At 46.3% G+C, this 16,946-nt stretch overlaps 2 protein-coding genes across 5 annotated transcripts in view; both read left to right on the top strand.

The window, feature by feature from the left end:
- The window catches only part of DOCK4 (dedicator of cytokinesis 4), a 412,625-nt gene that overhangs the window by 19,832 nt on the left and 375,847 nt on the right, over positions 1-16,946 (top strand). The gene's annotated exons all lie outside the window — the stretch shown is intronic.
- On the top strand, positions 6,599-10,427 carry LOC141996405 (uncharacterized). Its single transcript, XM_074968357.1, has 3 exons — positions 6,599-6,636; positions 8,939-9,327; positions 9,907-10,427. The coding sequence occupies exons 1-3, from the start codon at positions 6,599-6,601 to the stop codon at positions 10,425-10,427; spliced, it is 948 nt and encodes a 315-aa protein (XP_074824458.1).

Here is a 16,946-nt window from a genome sequence, read left to right as displayed (position 1 = left end):
TTAGAAGGCAAACGTTTTCTTTTGGTTGGTGAGGTGTGAGTGTGTGAGAGAATTATAATGATGATGGAAACTGGTCTACAACCCTGACGGGTATTATCCCAACCCTTCTGCTCTACCAGTCTCAACTGCTGAACTCGCTTCCAACCCATTATCATACTGAGATTTCAACTTGATGATCCTCCCTGCTGTTGAGCCCCATCAAAAAGTGATCAGCCAGATGTGGAAAAGAGAGGAACCATGATAAAATTGACCAAAATGCAGAAATCATAGAAGAGGGCTAAAATCTTGGATTCTGTTATGTAATGATACTTTGTGTGAGTTTGAAAATATACAATTTTGTTTTAATTTTTCTGATTTATTATTTTTACTTGGAGGTTTGTACCTTGGATCTCTGAAACATTTGAATATTACACAGTTAAGCGGCTAATAGTAGCGAGTGTTGTTTTTGCTTTCCTCTAGAGTGCTTAAAAAAAATCAGCTCAGTATGTCTGCATCGCTTTGGATGATGAACCTGCAAAAATGGGCATTTTCTTTTCACGCTCTCTGAAAAGGAAGAGAGGGAGGTAATTTAGTGAGCATGGTGTTAGAACTGTTTTTCAGAAAGGAATCTCTTGAGCCTTTTTAGATGTGTGTCTAATACAAAGCTGCTTGACTACGTGGGTCTTTACACCTCTTTTTGTTCCAAAGGTTAGAAGTAGTACTTCACCACATGGAGAATTTGTGACCCTCTGCAGAGAACTTCATCTCAAGATACCCATAAACACATAATTTATTATAAAAATAATTATTTTTCAGCGATGGTATTGATGTGGATCTTAAATTTTTTACTGTTTTAGAGTATCATAATTCTGAGTGGAAGTTGACTTACCCAATATGAAAGAGGGTTCATGCATATGGGTGGTACGTCATGGTACCATAAAAGGTGGTACGTCATGCCAGCCCAAAGGAAGTGAAAGTCATGTCATGCTAAGACTTCAGATGTGGCTTTGAAATGCTGCTACCATTACTATAAAATGTTGTGGTACACTGGCACTGCTGAACTATGTGTATTCTTATTATAAATTGGGAGATGGAAACAGGAGGCTATATAGCCCATTTTGTAACCTCTTAATTTTCTAACTGTCCCCTCCTGAAATGCACTTTATGCTCTTAACTGGCAGGCTTTTGTGGCTCTTGACCTGCAATCAGGACAGCAGAATTTACCATGGAGCAGAGTTAGCTCTTCATTGGTATGGTTGAAGCAAGCTTCCCATTTTTTCTCTTTTAAAATTAAGTCACATACCAGTTTCTCCAAAAAATAAACTGATCTTCCTAGAACTTTACACACAGCATGTTATTGAAAGCTTGGTAAAATTTGGAAAAGGAACTTTAACATTTATGGTGATCTGAAAATGTACTGAAGAGTTTTATTACTCCTGGGGGCATTCTGCGCCAAAAGATTAAACATTCTGCGCTCAACATTTTAAAATTCTGCAAATTTTATTTGTCGATGTAACATTACATAATCATGCCAGTTTCTATTATTTTGGTAATTTTATGTAAAAATACCTGTCAGCAAGTATGTCTGTAACAATACAGACACACACACATTCCCCCAGGAGTAGAAAGTTAAAGAAACTTGTATGACAACCCAGTTCCTGTTTCTCTATCCCCTTTCCCACCCTCCCCTTCAGCCAATATACCCAAACCCTCTCCTCCGCAGAACCCAACCGTGGGGCCCCCCAACTCAGATACCCACACCCCGCTCCCACCAGTAGCCCATCTGTGGGGCTCCCCTGACCCAGGAATGTGTACCCCCCCTCCCCAGAGCCCAGGTGCAGGGCCCCCCTTACCCAGACACCCGTCCCCCTCCCTCTCAGAGCCTACGGATCCAGAGGGAGAAACAGCCTAATGCTAGGTTCCAGGCTTGCATGGAGTTTCCTTCGTGCCGCCGTCTCATTCCCTCAAGGCGTGTTGGGAACTGCAGCTGCCAGGAATCCTCTAGCTCCCTCTCCCTCCGCACAGCAATGTCTTCTATGTGCAAGCTAGGCTTTGCTGAATGCAGTGGCCCCTAGTGGCAGCTATCAGCACTGCAGCCCATTTCTGTAGGGGAAAGGAAATTCTGAGTGCACAGCATTAATTTCTACAAATTCTGCATTGCGCAGTGGCATAGAATTCTCCCAGGAGTATTTTATGGATGTGTTCTTTTTTTGTTTTGTTTTTTTTGTTTTTTGTTTTTGTTCATTATGTATACAAAATGCCTTCACCTAGAAACAAAATGACTTGCCTTGCTAAGGGAAATTGCATATAAATATTTTTAGAAGGATTAGTAGGGGACTTAAGCCACAAATGTAAAAAGTAAACTAGTAATATTACCAGTTAATGTACATATCAACACCTATAATATAAATTGACCTTGTGTTGGTTTCAGGCTTGCTGCAGCAGCTACAGAGCTGACCCAGAGGTGTGGGGGGGCATGAATTGGGGGGTAAGAGACATGGGAAATGTGAAGGGTCAGGACCATGGACAGTGGAATTGGTGGGGGAATCATTGGGGCAGGGATTGGGGTCTAAAGATGGATATAGGTAGGGTTAGACGATGAAGGGGTATGGCAGGGCAGCAGTAAACTCCTTTAAGGCCCTGCCAAAATGCTGGCTGCAGCCTGCTCTCTGGCCAGGAGGCCAGGAGTAGAGATGCAGGTACTCAGCAGGGAGCCCAGCTGCAAGCCCTAACAAGGGCTGGCTTAGAGGAACATGCTGAGCTAAGTAGTGACAGCTGGGCTGAGGCATGAGAGGGCTATAAAAGCCCTGGGCAAATCTCAGTGAGGAGGCTAACCTGCAAGGAGACAGGAGGGTGGTATTGCTGTCTCCTTACCAAAGAAGGACCCCTCAAAAGCCGGGAGACCCTGGGGAGGGTCTGTGGGGCACTAGCTGTTGGGGGATCTGGGAAGTGCACAAACACTGTAAATAAAGACACTCAGGTGATCCAGCAAAAGAAGTTGTGGAAGATTCTTTATTATACCAGCCTAAACACAGGGTGCAGGCTCAAGAGGGAGAAAGCCTGTGGGGACCCTATGACACAGGGTCACAGGAGTGGCATGCAGTTACATTTGGACATTGAATGGGAGTGCTTAGGAGGAGCTCATTGCGGGACTCAAAGAAGGAGAGAGGAGTCTGGGAGGGTGCATGGAACAAGGAATATGGTGACTGAGAGAAGGTTACAGGATGTGGTTGCAGAGCACTGGGAGGCGTGGAGTGAGAGTGGTGGATGATGGGGGTGGTGGCTAGAGTGGGTTCTGACGGACTGTACCCCCCTATGGTCCTGGGAGTTGGGGAAGGGTGTTCCAGGATTGGAGGGGAATCCACAGAAGTCTGGCGAGTGCTTGTGCAGGTTCTCACTTCTCCTCCATACATCATACTAGTATTTGTCCTCGCTTCATTCACTGCATGAAGAGACAAAGCCCTGCAAGTCTGGCCAAGCATTTGGAGCTTACTGGATCTGAGGCCCGTCTTGTGAGTGGTCAATGTCTTCTTCCTTCCTTAGTTTCCAGCTTGCTCCCACCTCCTGGTTCCTGCACCTAACTAGACCGGCCACTCTTCTAGGGCCCTCTCCCCTGGGGGCTTTCTCTTTGCACCTGCTCCTTCCCCAACCCACATTCTCTTTCGGACCCCTCAATCCCACTAGATGGGTCATCCTCAAGGGACTGTCTTTCTTGAGGGCTGCTTCTGCCCCACCAATTCTCTACCTTTTCATGGTGCCTGCTGCTTTCTGGCTCTGCGTTGTCTCTATTGTCTGCCTTCCTCTAATACCCATGCTGCCTGGGTGGTGTAATTCAGACAGGGTGACAAATGGGAAGGATTATGTGGCATTGGTGGAACTGGATCTCAAGTGTTAATTTCCAAACAATCTAGCACCTGGGGTTTCTTTTTTTGAGTGTTTTAGAGAACTAGCTAGACATCATTGAAACACAGTCAGTCCTTGACTTTGTGTTTTGTTTTTGTTTGGAATACCTGATTCACTTCTGATTTTCGTGGCCCTGTGCTTAGCTGTGGATGAGGTTCCCAGATTTGCACATTGTGCCTGACGGGTCAGGTTTAACCAGTTCATGTGTTCATTTATATTGAAGGTATGGTTAAATTGTAGGTACAAGCAGTTTTCAGTCTGCGGTATGGTAACTCCAACCAAGAGTTCCTTTTGTTTCTTTGAGCGCTGCTAGTGTGCTTAGTGTTGGTCAAAGCAGAGAAAGATATGATCCTTGTCCTATGGAGCTTACAGTGAAAGGGACTTGCATTCTTTTTCTGGTTCTTCCATACTTAACAATGCAAAATTCTCACTTCTAAAAAGTCACCTGGGAAGTTTTGTCTGAGTAAGGACCACTGTATTGTGCCCTAAGAGTGGCAAAATGAAGAGAGGCAAGGAGATAGTCATATTTCCAGGTTGTATACTCAATTGTTTTTTCATTGGCTGTCTATGAATTGCATTATATAAGGAATAGACAATATTTAATTGACATTGCAGGATCCAGAGAGTTCACCTAACATATACATGACAACAACACAACGTTAGGGTTGATGTGTTTTTAAAAAAAAAAAAAAAGTGGTGGGGAAAGTGAATATTCTTTTACTATACTGACTGACTCTTAACCTGAGTAGTGGGGTCCTTTAGAATCCTAGTGCTAATGGAAAGTCATTTGCAGGTCAGCTTTGAAGTGGTGCAAATGATCCTACTGAAACGTGTTTTGTTTGTTACAAGAAAAACCTCCTGTTCAGTGTGCAAAAAATTATAACTCCCTGACTACTCATACAATACAGTGATGCCTTTCTGGCCTTATTTCAAAACTGTGAAATATAGGGGATTTACACATCTTATATGCCAAAAGTAGGAATTATAAAATAAAATGGGGTGGGATGGGGTGCTTAAGGTGTAAAATATAATGAATGGGCAAGTTGAACAAGGATTGATTATACTCAGCTTGTAGGATTTTTGAGGTCATACATTCACTAGGCTGCTGTTTAGAGAGAGTGCTCTGGAAGATTAGAAAGCTCTGGCAAGCAGTTTTATTTAGAGAACAGAGAGGGGTATGTGCCTGTACATATGTATGTACACCCTTGGTATTCAGATGCTACCACAAAGGGCCTCTACAGAGAATGTGATGTGAGATGAGAACTTGTATTAGCATGAATCATGTGTGGAAACAGTGTAACAAATGCCCATAACATTAGCTAAATACCTTTTTCACTGATGAACGACTGTGGAGAACTTTTAATTGCTGGAATTGTAATTTTTGAAGTCTATTCTGGAGTTAACCTTCGTGAATTTAAATACGCAGTTTAATCTGCTTTGCGTTCTGTCTTGTCACAAACATGTTTTAGAAGTGTAAAGTAACCATAATACAGCTGTGTGCATTGAGGGAGACACTAGTGACCTCAGTGAGGATTGAATTCAGGCCATTTGGCTACTGTCCAAATGCTGCACCAGCTTAGCTACTTGACCACCTGCTTCTGTTTTTCTGTTCCGTTTGCAAATGTAGGATATTAGTTCATCTTCTGCCTTCTCAACTTTGATGTTTTTTATAAGAAGAAATTAAATCGCTCGAGCAGAGTCTGCACTCTTAGACTACTTCAGTTGCTGTGCATTTTGTGTGAAACAGCCATTTGAACTTCCTGTAATGCATTTGTCTCATCAGATCTTGATGGTAAGCATAGCGAGGCAATATCATAACAGTGGCCATCCATTACTTTAGTGCAGCGGTTCTCAAATTGTGGGTCCGGACCCTAAAGAGGGTCGGGACCCTATTTTAATGGAGTTGCCAGGGCTGGTGTTAGTTTAGCTGGGGCCTGGGGCTGAAGCCCAAGCCCCACCGCCCAGGGCCAAAGCCCAAGCCTGAGCTCCACTGCCTGGGGCTCAGATTTAGGTTTCAGATGAGGGCATTGGGGCTCAGGCCCCAAGCCTGGGGATGAAGTCCTTGGGCTGCAGCTTTCGCCCCCCCCCCCACACCTGGGGCAGCAGGGCTGGGGTGGGCTTACGCTTCAGTCCCCCCTCCTGGGTCCATGTAGTAATTTTTGTTGTTAAAAGGGGGTCGCAGTGCAGTGAAGTTTGAGAACCCCTGCTTTATGCAATTACATTCTTTAAACTTTAAAAACATGCAGTTTAGCGATAGTGAGTGTTCTTGTCTTGTCAATATGAAAAATTAAAAGGCAAAACAAAATGTAAATCATAACGGGCATCGTGGCTATACACTGCACTCTCTTCACTTGGGAGCCTACCATGTGTAGCAGCCAGAGCAGGGAGTCTGGGGAGACCCACGTTCTGTTCTCATCTAGGCCGCTGACTTGCTGTGTGACCTTGTCCAGGCCACTTAACCTCACTGAGCCACTGAGTGTAAATGATTATTGCTGTAACCCCAGGCCTGCATGCTCCCCAAGCTGGCATGGTTGGGATATTTCTGGAGGTAGTGTGACCAGATATTGCAGAATTGGGGCAAGAAGTAAAGAAAAAGTTCTGTGGTGGATAACAATCATCCTTCCCTCTCTTTGAAGACTGATATTGGCAGTTCCTGAAGAGCACTCTGTCTTGCCCTCATCATCCATAAATATGAGGGTGTATGTATTTGAATACAATGTGGGAGGAAATGGAGAATCTTCAAGGCTTTGACAGGTAAGGAAGGCCCCTGGGTAAAAGTATACAAAAGGACAATGAACGAGGCTTTATAGTTCATACTGCTGAATTGATTAGTTGGGTGCACAGCTTGAGTACAGAGATGAATACCCAACGTTTTGGTAATGACTTTATTAAATAAAGATCCCGTATATATGAGCTGCCTCCTTTTGGCTTCTTCAGTAGAAATTTGTCTTTACAAGTCTGGACTGTTTTAATTTTTATTCATGTAGCACAAGCGGTGTGCTTGGAGCCAAGGACCTAACTTCCAATCTTCCCATCCCCCTTTTTTTCTTTGTAAAGGAACCTACCACATAATGAAACCACAACAATAAAACAATAAGTTATTAATGAATCTGACCCAGAGCAATTAGGGGTTGTGGGATTGCTTTGAGTGCAGGGCAGATACAGCTGCAGAATTAAGCAGTGAGAACAGATAAACCTAATCCCACGCCTGCAATTTTTATCCTTCAACAAACAGTGTCATCTGGTACAGAGAAGACTTCTGGTATTGTGGGCTGTTAAAGGATTCTGCTTCCTGAGTGACAAAATTTTGTGAGTTTGATAACCCAATGTTGTTCCAATTAAGAAGAGAATTCGTTCCTAAATTGGAAAGTGTGAATAACTGACTATTAGCAGCTCATTCAAGTTGCACGTAGGATTGCCACCTCTGAGGTACAAAAACTGGAACATCTGGGATGATTCTGAGCTCGTAAAACTGGACAGCTGGCAGTGTGCATTGAGCACCCTTACAGATTTCCCTGGACAGCTACCTCAATCAAGGGACAATCTGGGAAACTTGGACCAGTGGCAACCCTAGGTGCACACTATCGGCTACTTTTTAATAGTTTTCATTCTGCACAATACACATTGTGTTGGGCATGTGACTGAGAAGTAGGTGGATATATACCAGTCATTTACCTTTGCAGGCTGGGAGTAGTATTTGGCTTTAAGATTACAAGTAAACTGCTTGTCTTGATTTACCCTTAATAGATAACTGTTAGAGTATCTCACATCTCCAGAGGAGGCATGGGAATTAGTCTACTTGGAATCTGAGACATATGACTGCTTAGGAAGAGGTGGAAAGGTGATAAGGGATTTGGTTTTCTGTAAACAGTAAAAATAGAACCCAGGTACATTCCTTGTAGATAAATCAGTGATGTGTAGGCCTCAAAATAAACTTGAAGCAAAAAAGAATGAGAATCCAGCTCTACTGTTCATGTCTTGCCTTTTTAATCACCCTGATGTTTGGACTAGTGACACTGTACAGTATCATGAGATACCCTATTCTTCCTTCAGCATTGGTACTGTATTCAGTTGTTAGAAAGCCTTAAGAGGTTAGGATTTATTTTTGTGTGTGTTAGTAATAAAAACTTCAATTTTCTTTACTAATGTCAAATAACACTTAGAGAGAGTGAGAGTAGCACCATTAAATAGTTCACCCCATGTTGTCAGAGAGAAACGGGATCAATGCTCTCCATGCCGTTCCTTAGTTACTGTTATTGGGGAAAGAATTACTTTGGTTTAAAGGTTCAGCAGTTTATTTTGTTATGTCGCATTAACCAGGATGGAAAATGTCATAAGTGAACTACTGATATTATTTACGTAGTCCAGAGACAGTTGTCTCAGTTCTCAAGCTGTTATACCCAGAGGAGTCTAACCTTCCTTCACTGCGTTAATAAATGATTTGTTCTATTTGTGCATTGTGACAACTTTTATTCAGTGTGAATGGACAGTAATCCATTTTGCCCTGGTCTACACTAGGACTTTAGGTCGAATTTAGCAGCATTAAATCGATGTAAACCTGCACCCGTCCACACGATGAAGCCCTTTATTTCGACTTAAAGGGCTCTTAAAATCGATTTCCTTACTCCACCCCTGACAAGTGGATTAGCGCTTAAATCGGCCTTGCTGGGTCGAATTTGGGGTACTGTGGACACAATTCGACGGTATTGGCCTCCGGGAGCTATCCCAGAGTGCTCCATTTTGACCGCTCTGGACAGCACTCTCAACTCAGATGCACTGGCCAGGTAGACAGGAAAAGAACCGCGAACTTTTGAATCTCATTTCCTGTTTGGCCAGCGTGGCAAACTGCAGGTGACCATGCAGAGCTCATCAGCAGAGGTGACCATGATGGAGTCTCAGAATCGCAAAAGAGCTCCGGCATGGACCGAACAGGAGGTACGGGATCTGATCGCTGTATGGGGAGAGGAATCCGTGATATCAGAACTCCGTTCCAGTTTTCGAAATGCCAAACCTTTGTCAAAATCTCCCAGGGCATGAAGGACAGAGGCCATAACAGGGACCCGAAGCAGTGCCGCGTGAAACTGAAGGAGCTGAGGCAAGCCTACCACAAAACCAGAGAGGCGAACGGCCGCTCCGGGTCAGAGCCCCAAACATGCCGCTTCTATGATGAGCTGCATGCCATTTTAGGGGGTTCAGCCACCACTACCCCAGCCGTGTTGTTTGACTCCTTCAATGGAGATGGAGGCAACACGGAAGCAGGTTTTGGGGACGAAGAAGATGATGATGATGATGATGACGAGGTTGTAGATAGCTCACAGCAAGCAAGCGGAGAAACCGGTTTTCCCGACAGCCAGGAACTGTTTCTCACCCTGGACCTGGAGCCAGTACCCCCTGAACCCACCCAAGGCTGCCTCCTAGACCCAGCAGGCGGAGAAGGGACCTCCGGTGAGTGTACCTTTTAAAATACTATACATGGTTTAAAAGCAAGCATGTGAAAGGATTACTTTGCCCTGGCATTCGCGGCTCTCCTGGATATACTCCCAAAGCCTTTGCAAAAGGTTTCTGGGGAGGGCAGACTTATTGCGTCCTTCATGGTAGGACACTTTACCACTCCAGGCCAGTAACACGTACTCGGGAATCATTGTACAACAAAGCATTGCAGTGTATGTTTGCTGGCGTTCAAGCAACATCCGTTCGTGTGTTATCCTCAGGAGAGTGAGAGATAATCCATGGTCACCTGGTTGAAATAGGGTGCTTTTCTTCAGGGGACACGCAGAGGAGCCCATTCCTGCTGGGCTGTTTGCCTGCGGCTGAACAGAAATGTTCCCCGCTGTTAGCCACAAGGAGGGGGGAGGGTTGAGGGGGTAGCCACGCGGTGGGGGGAGGCAAAATGCGACCTTGTAACGAAAGCACATGTGCTATGTATGTAATGTTAACAGCAAGGTTTACCCTGAAAGAGTGTAGCCAGTGTTTTATAAAATGTGTCTTTTTAAATACCGCTGTCCCTTTTCTTTTCTCCACCAGCTGCATGTGTTTCAATGATCACAGGATCTTCTCCTTCCCAGAGGCTAGTGAAGATTAGAAAGAAAAAAAAACGCACTCGAGATGAAATGTTCTCCGAGCTTATGCTGTCCTCCCACACTGACAGAGCACAGACGAATGCGTGGAGGCAAATAATGTCAGACTGCAGGAAAGCACAAAATGACCGGGAGGAGAGGTGGCGGGCTGAAGAGAGTAAGTGGCGGGCTGAAGACAGGGCTGAAGCTCGAATGTGGCGGCAGCATGATGAGAGGAGGCAGGATTCAATGCTGAGGCTGCTGGAGGACCAAACCAGTATGCTCCAGTGTATGGTTGAGCTGCAGCAAAGGCAGCTGGAGCACAGACTGCCACTACAGCCCCTGTGTAACCAACCGCCCTCCTCCCCAAGTTCCATAGCCTCCACACCCAGACGCCCAAGAACGCGGTGGGGGGGCCACCGGCCAACCAGCCACTCCACCACAGAGGATTGCCCCAAAAAAAAAAGGCTGTCATTCAATAAATTTTAAAGTTGTAAACTTTTAAAGTGCTGTGTGGCATTTTCCTTCCCTCCTCCACCACCCCTCCTGGGCTACCTTGGTAGTCATCCCCCTATTTGTGTGATGAATGAATAAAGAATGCATGAATGTGAAGCAACAATGACTTTATTGCCTCTGCAAGCGGTGATCAAAGGGAGGAGGGGAGGGTGGTTAGCTTACAGGGAAGTAGAGTGAACCAAGGGGCGGGGGGTTTCATCAAGGAGAAACAAACAGAACTTTCACACCGTAGCCTGGCCAGTCATGAAACTGGTTTTCAAAGCCTCTCTGATGCGTACCGCACCCTCCTGTGCTCTTCTAACCGCCCTGGTGTCTGGCTGCGCGTAACCAGCAGCCAGGCGATTTGCCTCAACCTCCCACCCCCCCATAAACGTCTCCCCCTTACTCTCTCAGATATTGTGGAGCACACAGCAAGCAGTAATAACAGTGGGAATATTGGTTTAGCTGAGGTCTAAGCGAGTCAGTAAACTGCGCCAGCGCGCCTTTAAACGTCCAAATGCACATTCTACCACCATTCTGCACTTGCTCAGCCTGTAGTTGAACAGCTCCTGACTGCTGTCCAGGCTGCCTGTGTACGGCTTCATGAGCCATGGCATTAAGGGGTAGGCTGGGTCCCCAAGGATACATATAGGCATTTCAACATCCCCAACAGTTATTTTCTGGTCTGGGAATAAAGTCCCTTCTTGAAGCTTTTGAAACAGACCAGAGTTCCTGAAGATGCGAGCGTCATGTACCTTTCCCGGCCATCCCACGTTGATGTTGGTGAAACGTCCCTTGTGATCCACCAGAGCTTGCAGCACTATTGAAAAGTACCCCTTGTGGTTTATGTACTCGCCGGCTTGGTGCTCCGGTGCCAAGATAGGGATATGGGTTCCGTCTATGGCCCCACCACAGTTAGGGAATCCCATTGCAGCAAAGCTATCCACTATGACCTGCACATTTCCCAAGGTCACTACCCTTGATATCAGCAGATCTTCGATTGCGTGGGCTACTTGCATCACAGCAGCCCCCACAGTAGATTTGCCCACTCCAAATTGATTCCCAACTGACCGGTAGCTGTCTGGCGTTGCAAGCTTCCACAGGGCTATCGCCACTCGCTTCTCAACTGTGAGGGCTGCTCTCATCTTGGTATTCATGCGCTTCAGGGCAGGGGAAAGCAAGTCACAAAGTTCCATGAAAGTGCCCTTACGCATGCGAAAGTTTCGCAGCCACTGGGAATCGTCCCAGACCTGCAACACTATGCGGTCCCACCAGTCTGTACTTGTTTCCCGAGCCCGGAATCGGCGTTCCACCGCATGAACCTGCCCCATTAGCACCATGATGCATGCATTGGCAGGGCCCATGCTTTCAGGGAAATCTGTGTCCATGTCCTGATCACTCACGTGACCGCGCTGACGTCGCCTCCTCGCCCGGTAGCGCTTTGCCAGGTTCTGGTGCTGCATATACTGCTGGATAATGCGTGTGGTGTTTAATGTGCTCCTAATTGCCAAAGTGAGCTGAGCGGACTCCATGCTTGCCTTGGTATGGCGTCCGCACAGAAAAAAGGCGCGGAATGATTGTCTGCCGTTGCTCTGACGGAGGGAGGGGCGACTGACGACATGGCTTACAGCGTTGGCTTCAGGGGGCTAAAATCCACAAAGGGGGTGGCTTTACATCAAGGAGTAGTTCAGGCAGGACTTCACGGAGGGTTCCAATAAGAAATGGTGCACCTAAGTTATTGTTCTTATTGGAACAAGGAGGTTAGCCTGGCCTCTGATTGATACATGGCTAGATTTACCTCGCTGCACCTTCTCTGTGAGTGACTGCAGTGTGACCTAGAGGAATGAGTCCCCTAGACAGGGGAGAAGGCAAATGAGTACAAAACAAATCTGGTCTATTTCTTGTTTTGATCCACTCCATCTATCTTTTACATCTTTGGCTGGCAGCAGACGGTGCAGAAGGACATATTGCCTGCCTGCTCACCATAAGACGGTTCAATAGGACTGACTGCCGGACTTAAGAGAATGACCTGGTCAAGTCACTAAAAATTTAGTCCCTGCGCCCATGTCTGCCCAGGCGCTCCTGATCGACCTCACACAGGCGACCAGGAGTACCTCGGACATGACGAGGACGGCTACCAGTCGTATTGTACCGTCTGCTGCCACAAGGCAATGGGTTGCTGCTACTGTGTAGCAATGCCGTGCCGCGTCTGCCAGCACCCAGGAGACATACGGTGATGGTTACCTGAGCGGGCTCCATGCTTGCGGTGGTATGGCGTCCGCACAGGTAACTCAGGAAAAAAGGCGCGAAACGATTGTCTGCCCTTGCTTTCACGGAGGGAGGGAGGGAAGGGGGGACTGACGATATGTACCCAGAACCACCCGCGACAATGTTTCAGCCCCATCAGGTATTGGGATCTCAACCCAGAATTCCAATGGGCAGTGGAGACTGCGGGAACTGTGGGATAGCTACCCACAGTGCAACGCTCCGGAAGTCAACTCTAGCCTCGGTACTGTGGAAGCACTCCGCCGAGTTAATGCACTTCTGTGGGGACACACATACTCGAATATATAAAACCGATTTCTAAAAAACCGACTTCTATAAATTCGACCTTATTCCATAGTGTAGACATACCCAAAAATTGTGTGTGTGTGTGTGTGTGTGTGTGTGTGTAAAAATGGTGGAAGCGATTCTATTACTTCAATTATTTCTAGCATTTAAGCTTCTTTAAGGTTCATAGCTAGAAATACCTCATTTTAAAAAGCAGACTTCATGGTAAACAGATTGATCCCAGTACCTAAACAAACCCAAACCCTGTGATTACCCATTTCTGTCAGTCAAACTCAGTTTGTCAGCTGTTGGGGAGAAATGTTCCTTGTTGAGTTGCAGGATAAAATTGCAGTTTCTTCAATTAGATGTTCTGTGCCAAATGGACCCCCCCCCCATATTTACCTTTCTTCTCACTGTTTGAAAGACAGTGTTTATAGCCAGGTTGCAGCATATTGGGAATAGCATTACAGTCTGGGGAGATGGAAGTTTTTTTTCTTATTTAAAGAGACTGCAGGAGGTAGAAAAACTGTTTAGATTATATACAACTTCTGAATTCAGTGATACATCTAAAAGGATAAAATTTCTCAATACTAAGTCTACTTCTCAACAACGGACAGCTAGCATAAGCTGTTTCTGTGTTTACTTCCGTCATTATCAATATTGGTAGTATCTTATGGTTAAAATTGCATTGGGAGCTGCACTTAAGGCAGGACTAAAATTTCTCTTTTCAGACTTTAATGCTTGACTTTATGCCTTGCCTATGCTACGGGCAGTATAAAAGATAAAGCTACAGTGCTGTAACTGTGCTGGCATATCAACGTAGTGTAGACACAGCCTACCAGTGCTGAAGGAGGAATAGGGTATCTCATGATACTATACAGTGTCACTAGTTCAGAAAGGCAAGACATGAACAGTAGACCTGGGTTCTCATTCTTTTTTGCTTCAAATTTATTTTGAGGCCTAGAAGTCACTGATTTATCTACAAGCAAGGCACCTGGGTTCTATTTTTTACTGTTTACAGAAAATCAAATCCCTTATCACCACACAATTTCCAAAGAAATTTGACAGCTGCTTCTGTTTTCAGATGCTGTCAATCGAGCTCCATGATTATTGTATGATTTGTGTTACCATAGCACCTAGGAGCCCTATGACTGGAAGGAAAACTTTGACAAAACTCCTGTATTTCTGTTTGCTTGACTTTCGGGGGGGAGGGGGGAATAGGGGAGGTGGGCAGAAGAGATGAGTTTGAAGTTTCCCAACCAGCTTTGTCCCTGGCTCACTAGCTCTGCTCTGCATGCATGCCTAGTGACCAGGGAGGCAGGCTGGGTGTCTAGGAGCAATGCATGGAGGAGCTGGCTGAGAGCAGGAATTTGGGAGGTGGGAATCATCAGGAGTCAAGTGGGAGATATAGGTGGGGAGGAAGGAGTGTTGAGTAGATATGGGGCTGAAGTGGGGATAGGAGAGCCCAGTGCCTCTGTTGCCAGGCATTGGCACTTGAAGGGTTCCCCAGGCACTGCTTTCTTAGCTTCTCAGCACACAGAGGTGCAGCATGTGGGGAGACAAGTGACTGCATTGAATCACTGGAGCATCAAGGGCTTCCTGTGGTGCTGCTGTTAGAGAGCGGAGACAGCAGTGTCAGGCGACAGCCCAAAAAATAAATCCCTCCTCCTTCTCCCAAACCCACCAGCTCTTATATCAGGGGTGGGCAAACGGGCCCATGGGCTGAATCCAGCCCTCAAGCTCCCTCTGGTGAGCAGGGTCCGGGGTTTGCCCCACTCCAGCCGGGGAGGAGGGTCGGGGGCCGCTCCACATGGCTCCTAGAAGCAGCGGCATGGCCCCGCTCTGGCACTCCAGCCAGGGAGCAGGGTCAGGAACCACTCCATGTGGCTCCTGGAAGCAGCAGCATGGCCCCGCTCCGGCTCCTATGCGTAGGGGCAGCCAGGGGGCTGCGCTCTGCACGCTCCCCCGCCCCAAGCGCTGTCTCTGCAGCTCCCATTGCCTGGGAATTGCAGCCAATGGGAGCTGCAGGGGCGATCCCTGTGGACGGGGCAGCATGCAGAGCTGCCTGGCCGCAGCTCCATGTAGGAGTTGGAGAAGGGACATGCCTCTGCTTCTGGGAGCCGCTTGAGGTAAGCGCCGCCCAGAGCCTGCACCCCTGAGCCTCTCCCCACACCCCAACCCCCTGCCCCAGCCCTGATCTCCCTCCCCATCTTCTGAACCCCTCGATCCCAGCCCGGATCACCCTCCGACACCCCAAACTCCTCAGCCCCACCCCAGAGCCTGCACCTGCCAGCCAGAGCACTCACACCCCGCTGCACCCCACTCCCCCGACCGGAGCCCACACCCCCAACCAGAGCCCTCACCCCCTCCTGCACTCCAACCCCAATTTTGGGACCATTCGTGGTCCGCCATACAATTTCTATTCCCAGATGTGGCCCTCGGGCCAAAAGGTTTACCCACGCCTGTCTTATATAGTGCTTTTCTTCAGGACATCTCAAAGTGCTTTATGAAGGAGGCCAGGATCATTATCCGTATTTCACAAATGGAGAAACAGAGGCACAGAGATGGGGATATGACTTGTCTCACATCACCCAGCTGGTCGTGGCAGAGCTGGGAATAGAACCCAGGACTTCAATATGGATCACTCTGTTAAGTGTCTCTGAATATACTGGTTTTCTAATTATATGACCTGAACACTTAACAGCTTGGTCATCAGGCTGACCATTAGTTGCAACAACTGTCTCTGGTTGGTTTGGAATCCTTGAGTTGGCTTCCTGTTCTGCATCCATGATCTGTAGAGTTTTTGTCGATTGGTTCATTCTAAGGAAAAATCTCTAGATGTCGATGGTTTCTGTTGAACTCTTCACTGTTGGTCTCGATCACATAGGATCCAGACGATTGAATTATTTTTCTTTACAACAGCAGAAGTTCTTCATCCTTTTTCTCCATCCAGTTTGACACAGTCACCAGGTTCTAGATCCTGCAGTTCTCTGAGTGATAGCTGTTCTAAAAATGATCATAAACTCTCTCTGCATTTTAATCTGAATTGGCTTCTCTTTTCATGTCTGGCCACTTTGGTGATAGTTTCTTTTTCAAAGTTGGAACAATAACTCTGAGTTAGCTCCTGATGGGATGATGTGCTGGAGTATATCCAGTAGCCGTTATCAGTGTTGTTCTGCAGCACAGAAGAGCAAGGAATGGATCTTCCTGCTGTAGCATTTTCTTTGCTGTCCATACAGCTCTCTCAGCTTCTCTTATTTCTATATACTTGGACAAATATTATGACCTCGTAATGATTCCTCTGAATTTTCATGAATATGCATCTAGTTTCTTCAGTGGTCTGTCTGGTAGAGCTGTTTGTACACTGTACAGGTCGGCACTGTCTCTTGAGGTTATTTCTACTGATCTCCTTTTAAAAGTTCAGTATCACCAAATTTGCGACTGAGTTCTTTTACACTAGGCACATCATGGCTGCCTGGCTGCAGCTGAGAAGATTGTTGGTCTTAGATACTTTGATCATGCACAGTCTGAGTGTAAAGCTTTAGTCTTAGTTAGTTGTTTCAGTTTCACCCTCCAGCCAGGTTCTGTCTCATCACATATGATAGATCCCAGAAACAATAGCTTTTGATCGTCTGTAATATTAGTCAACTCCCTGAGTGCTTTGGTATAGCAGACAGCTGCAAAATGTCCACATTTTGTGCATTTAGTACACCTTGCACCTTTGGCTAAACATATTTGTTGAGCTATGAATTTTTCCAAATTTTGTACGTTTAATCTGAAATCTTTGTAGCTTGCCTTGAACTGCCTCATAGCCCAAGGGCTTTTATGACAATGAAACTTTTAGCACTCCTGCTGTGTGTTTACAGCTTCTAAGCTAGTTTCAGGTTTTTCAGGTTGCGCCTGCCTTTTATTTTGCTGTTTGACTAGTTCAGTCTGCTTTGCTGTCTGTATAGCTGTGTGTAG

The sequence above is a fragment of the Natator depressus genome, chromosome 1 (genome assembly GCF_965152275.1).
Source record: "Natator depressus isolate rNatDep1 chromosome 1, rNatDep2.hap1, whole genome shotgun sequence".
Taxonomy (NCBI): domain Eukaryota; kingdom Metazoa; phylum Chordata; order Testudines; family Cheloniidae; genus Natator; species Natator depressus.
Note: the sequence above shows the minus strand (reverse complement) of the source record. Positions and strands in the feature narration are given on the sequence as shown.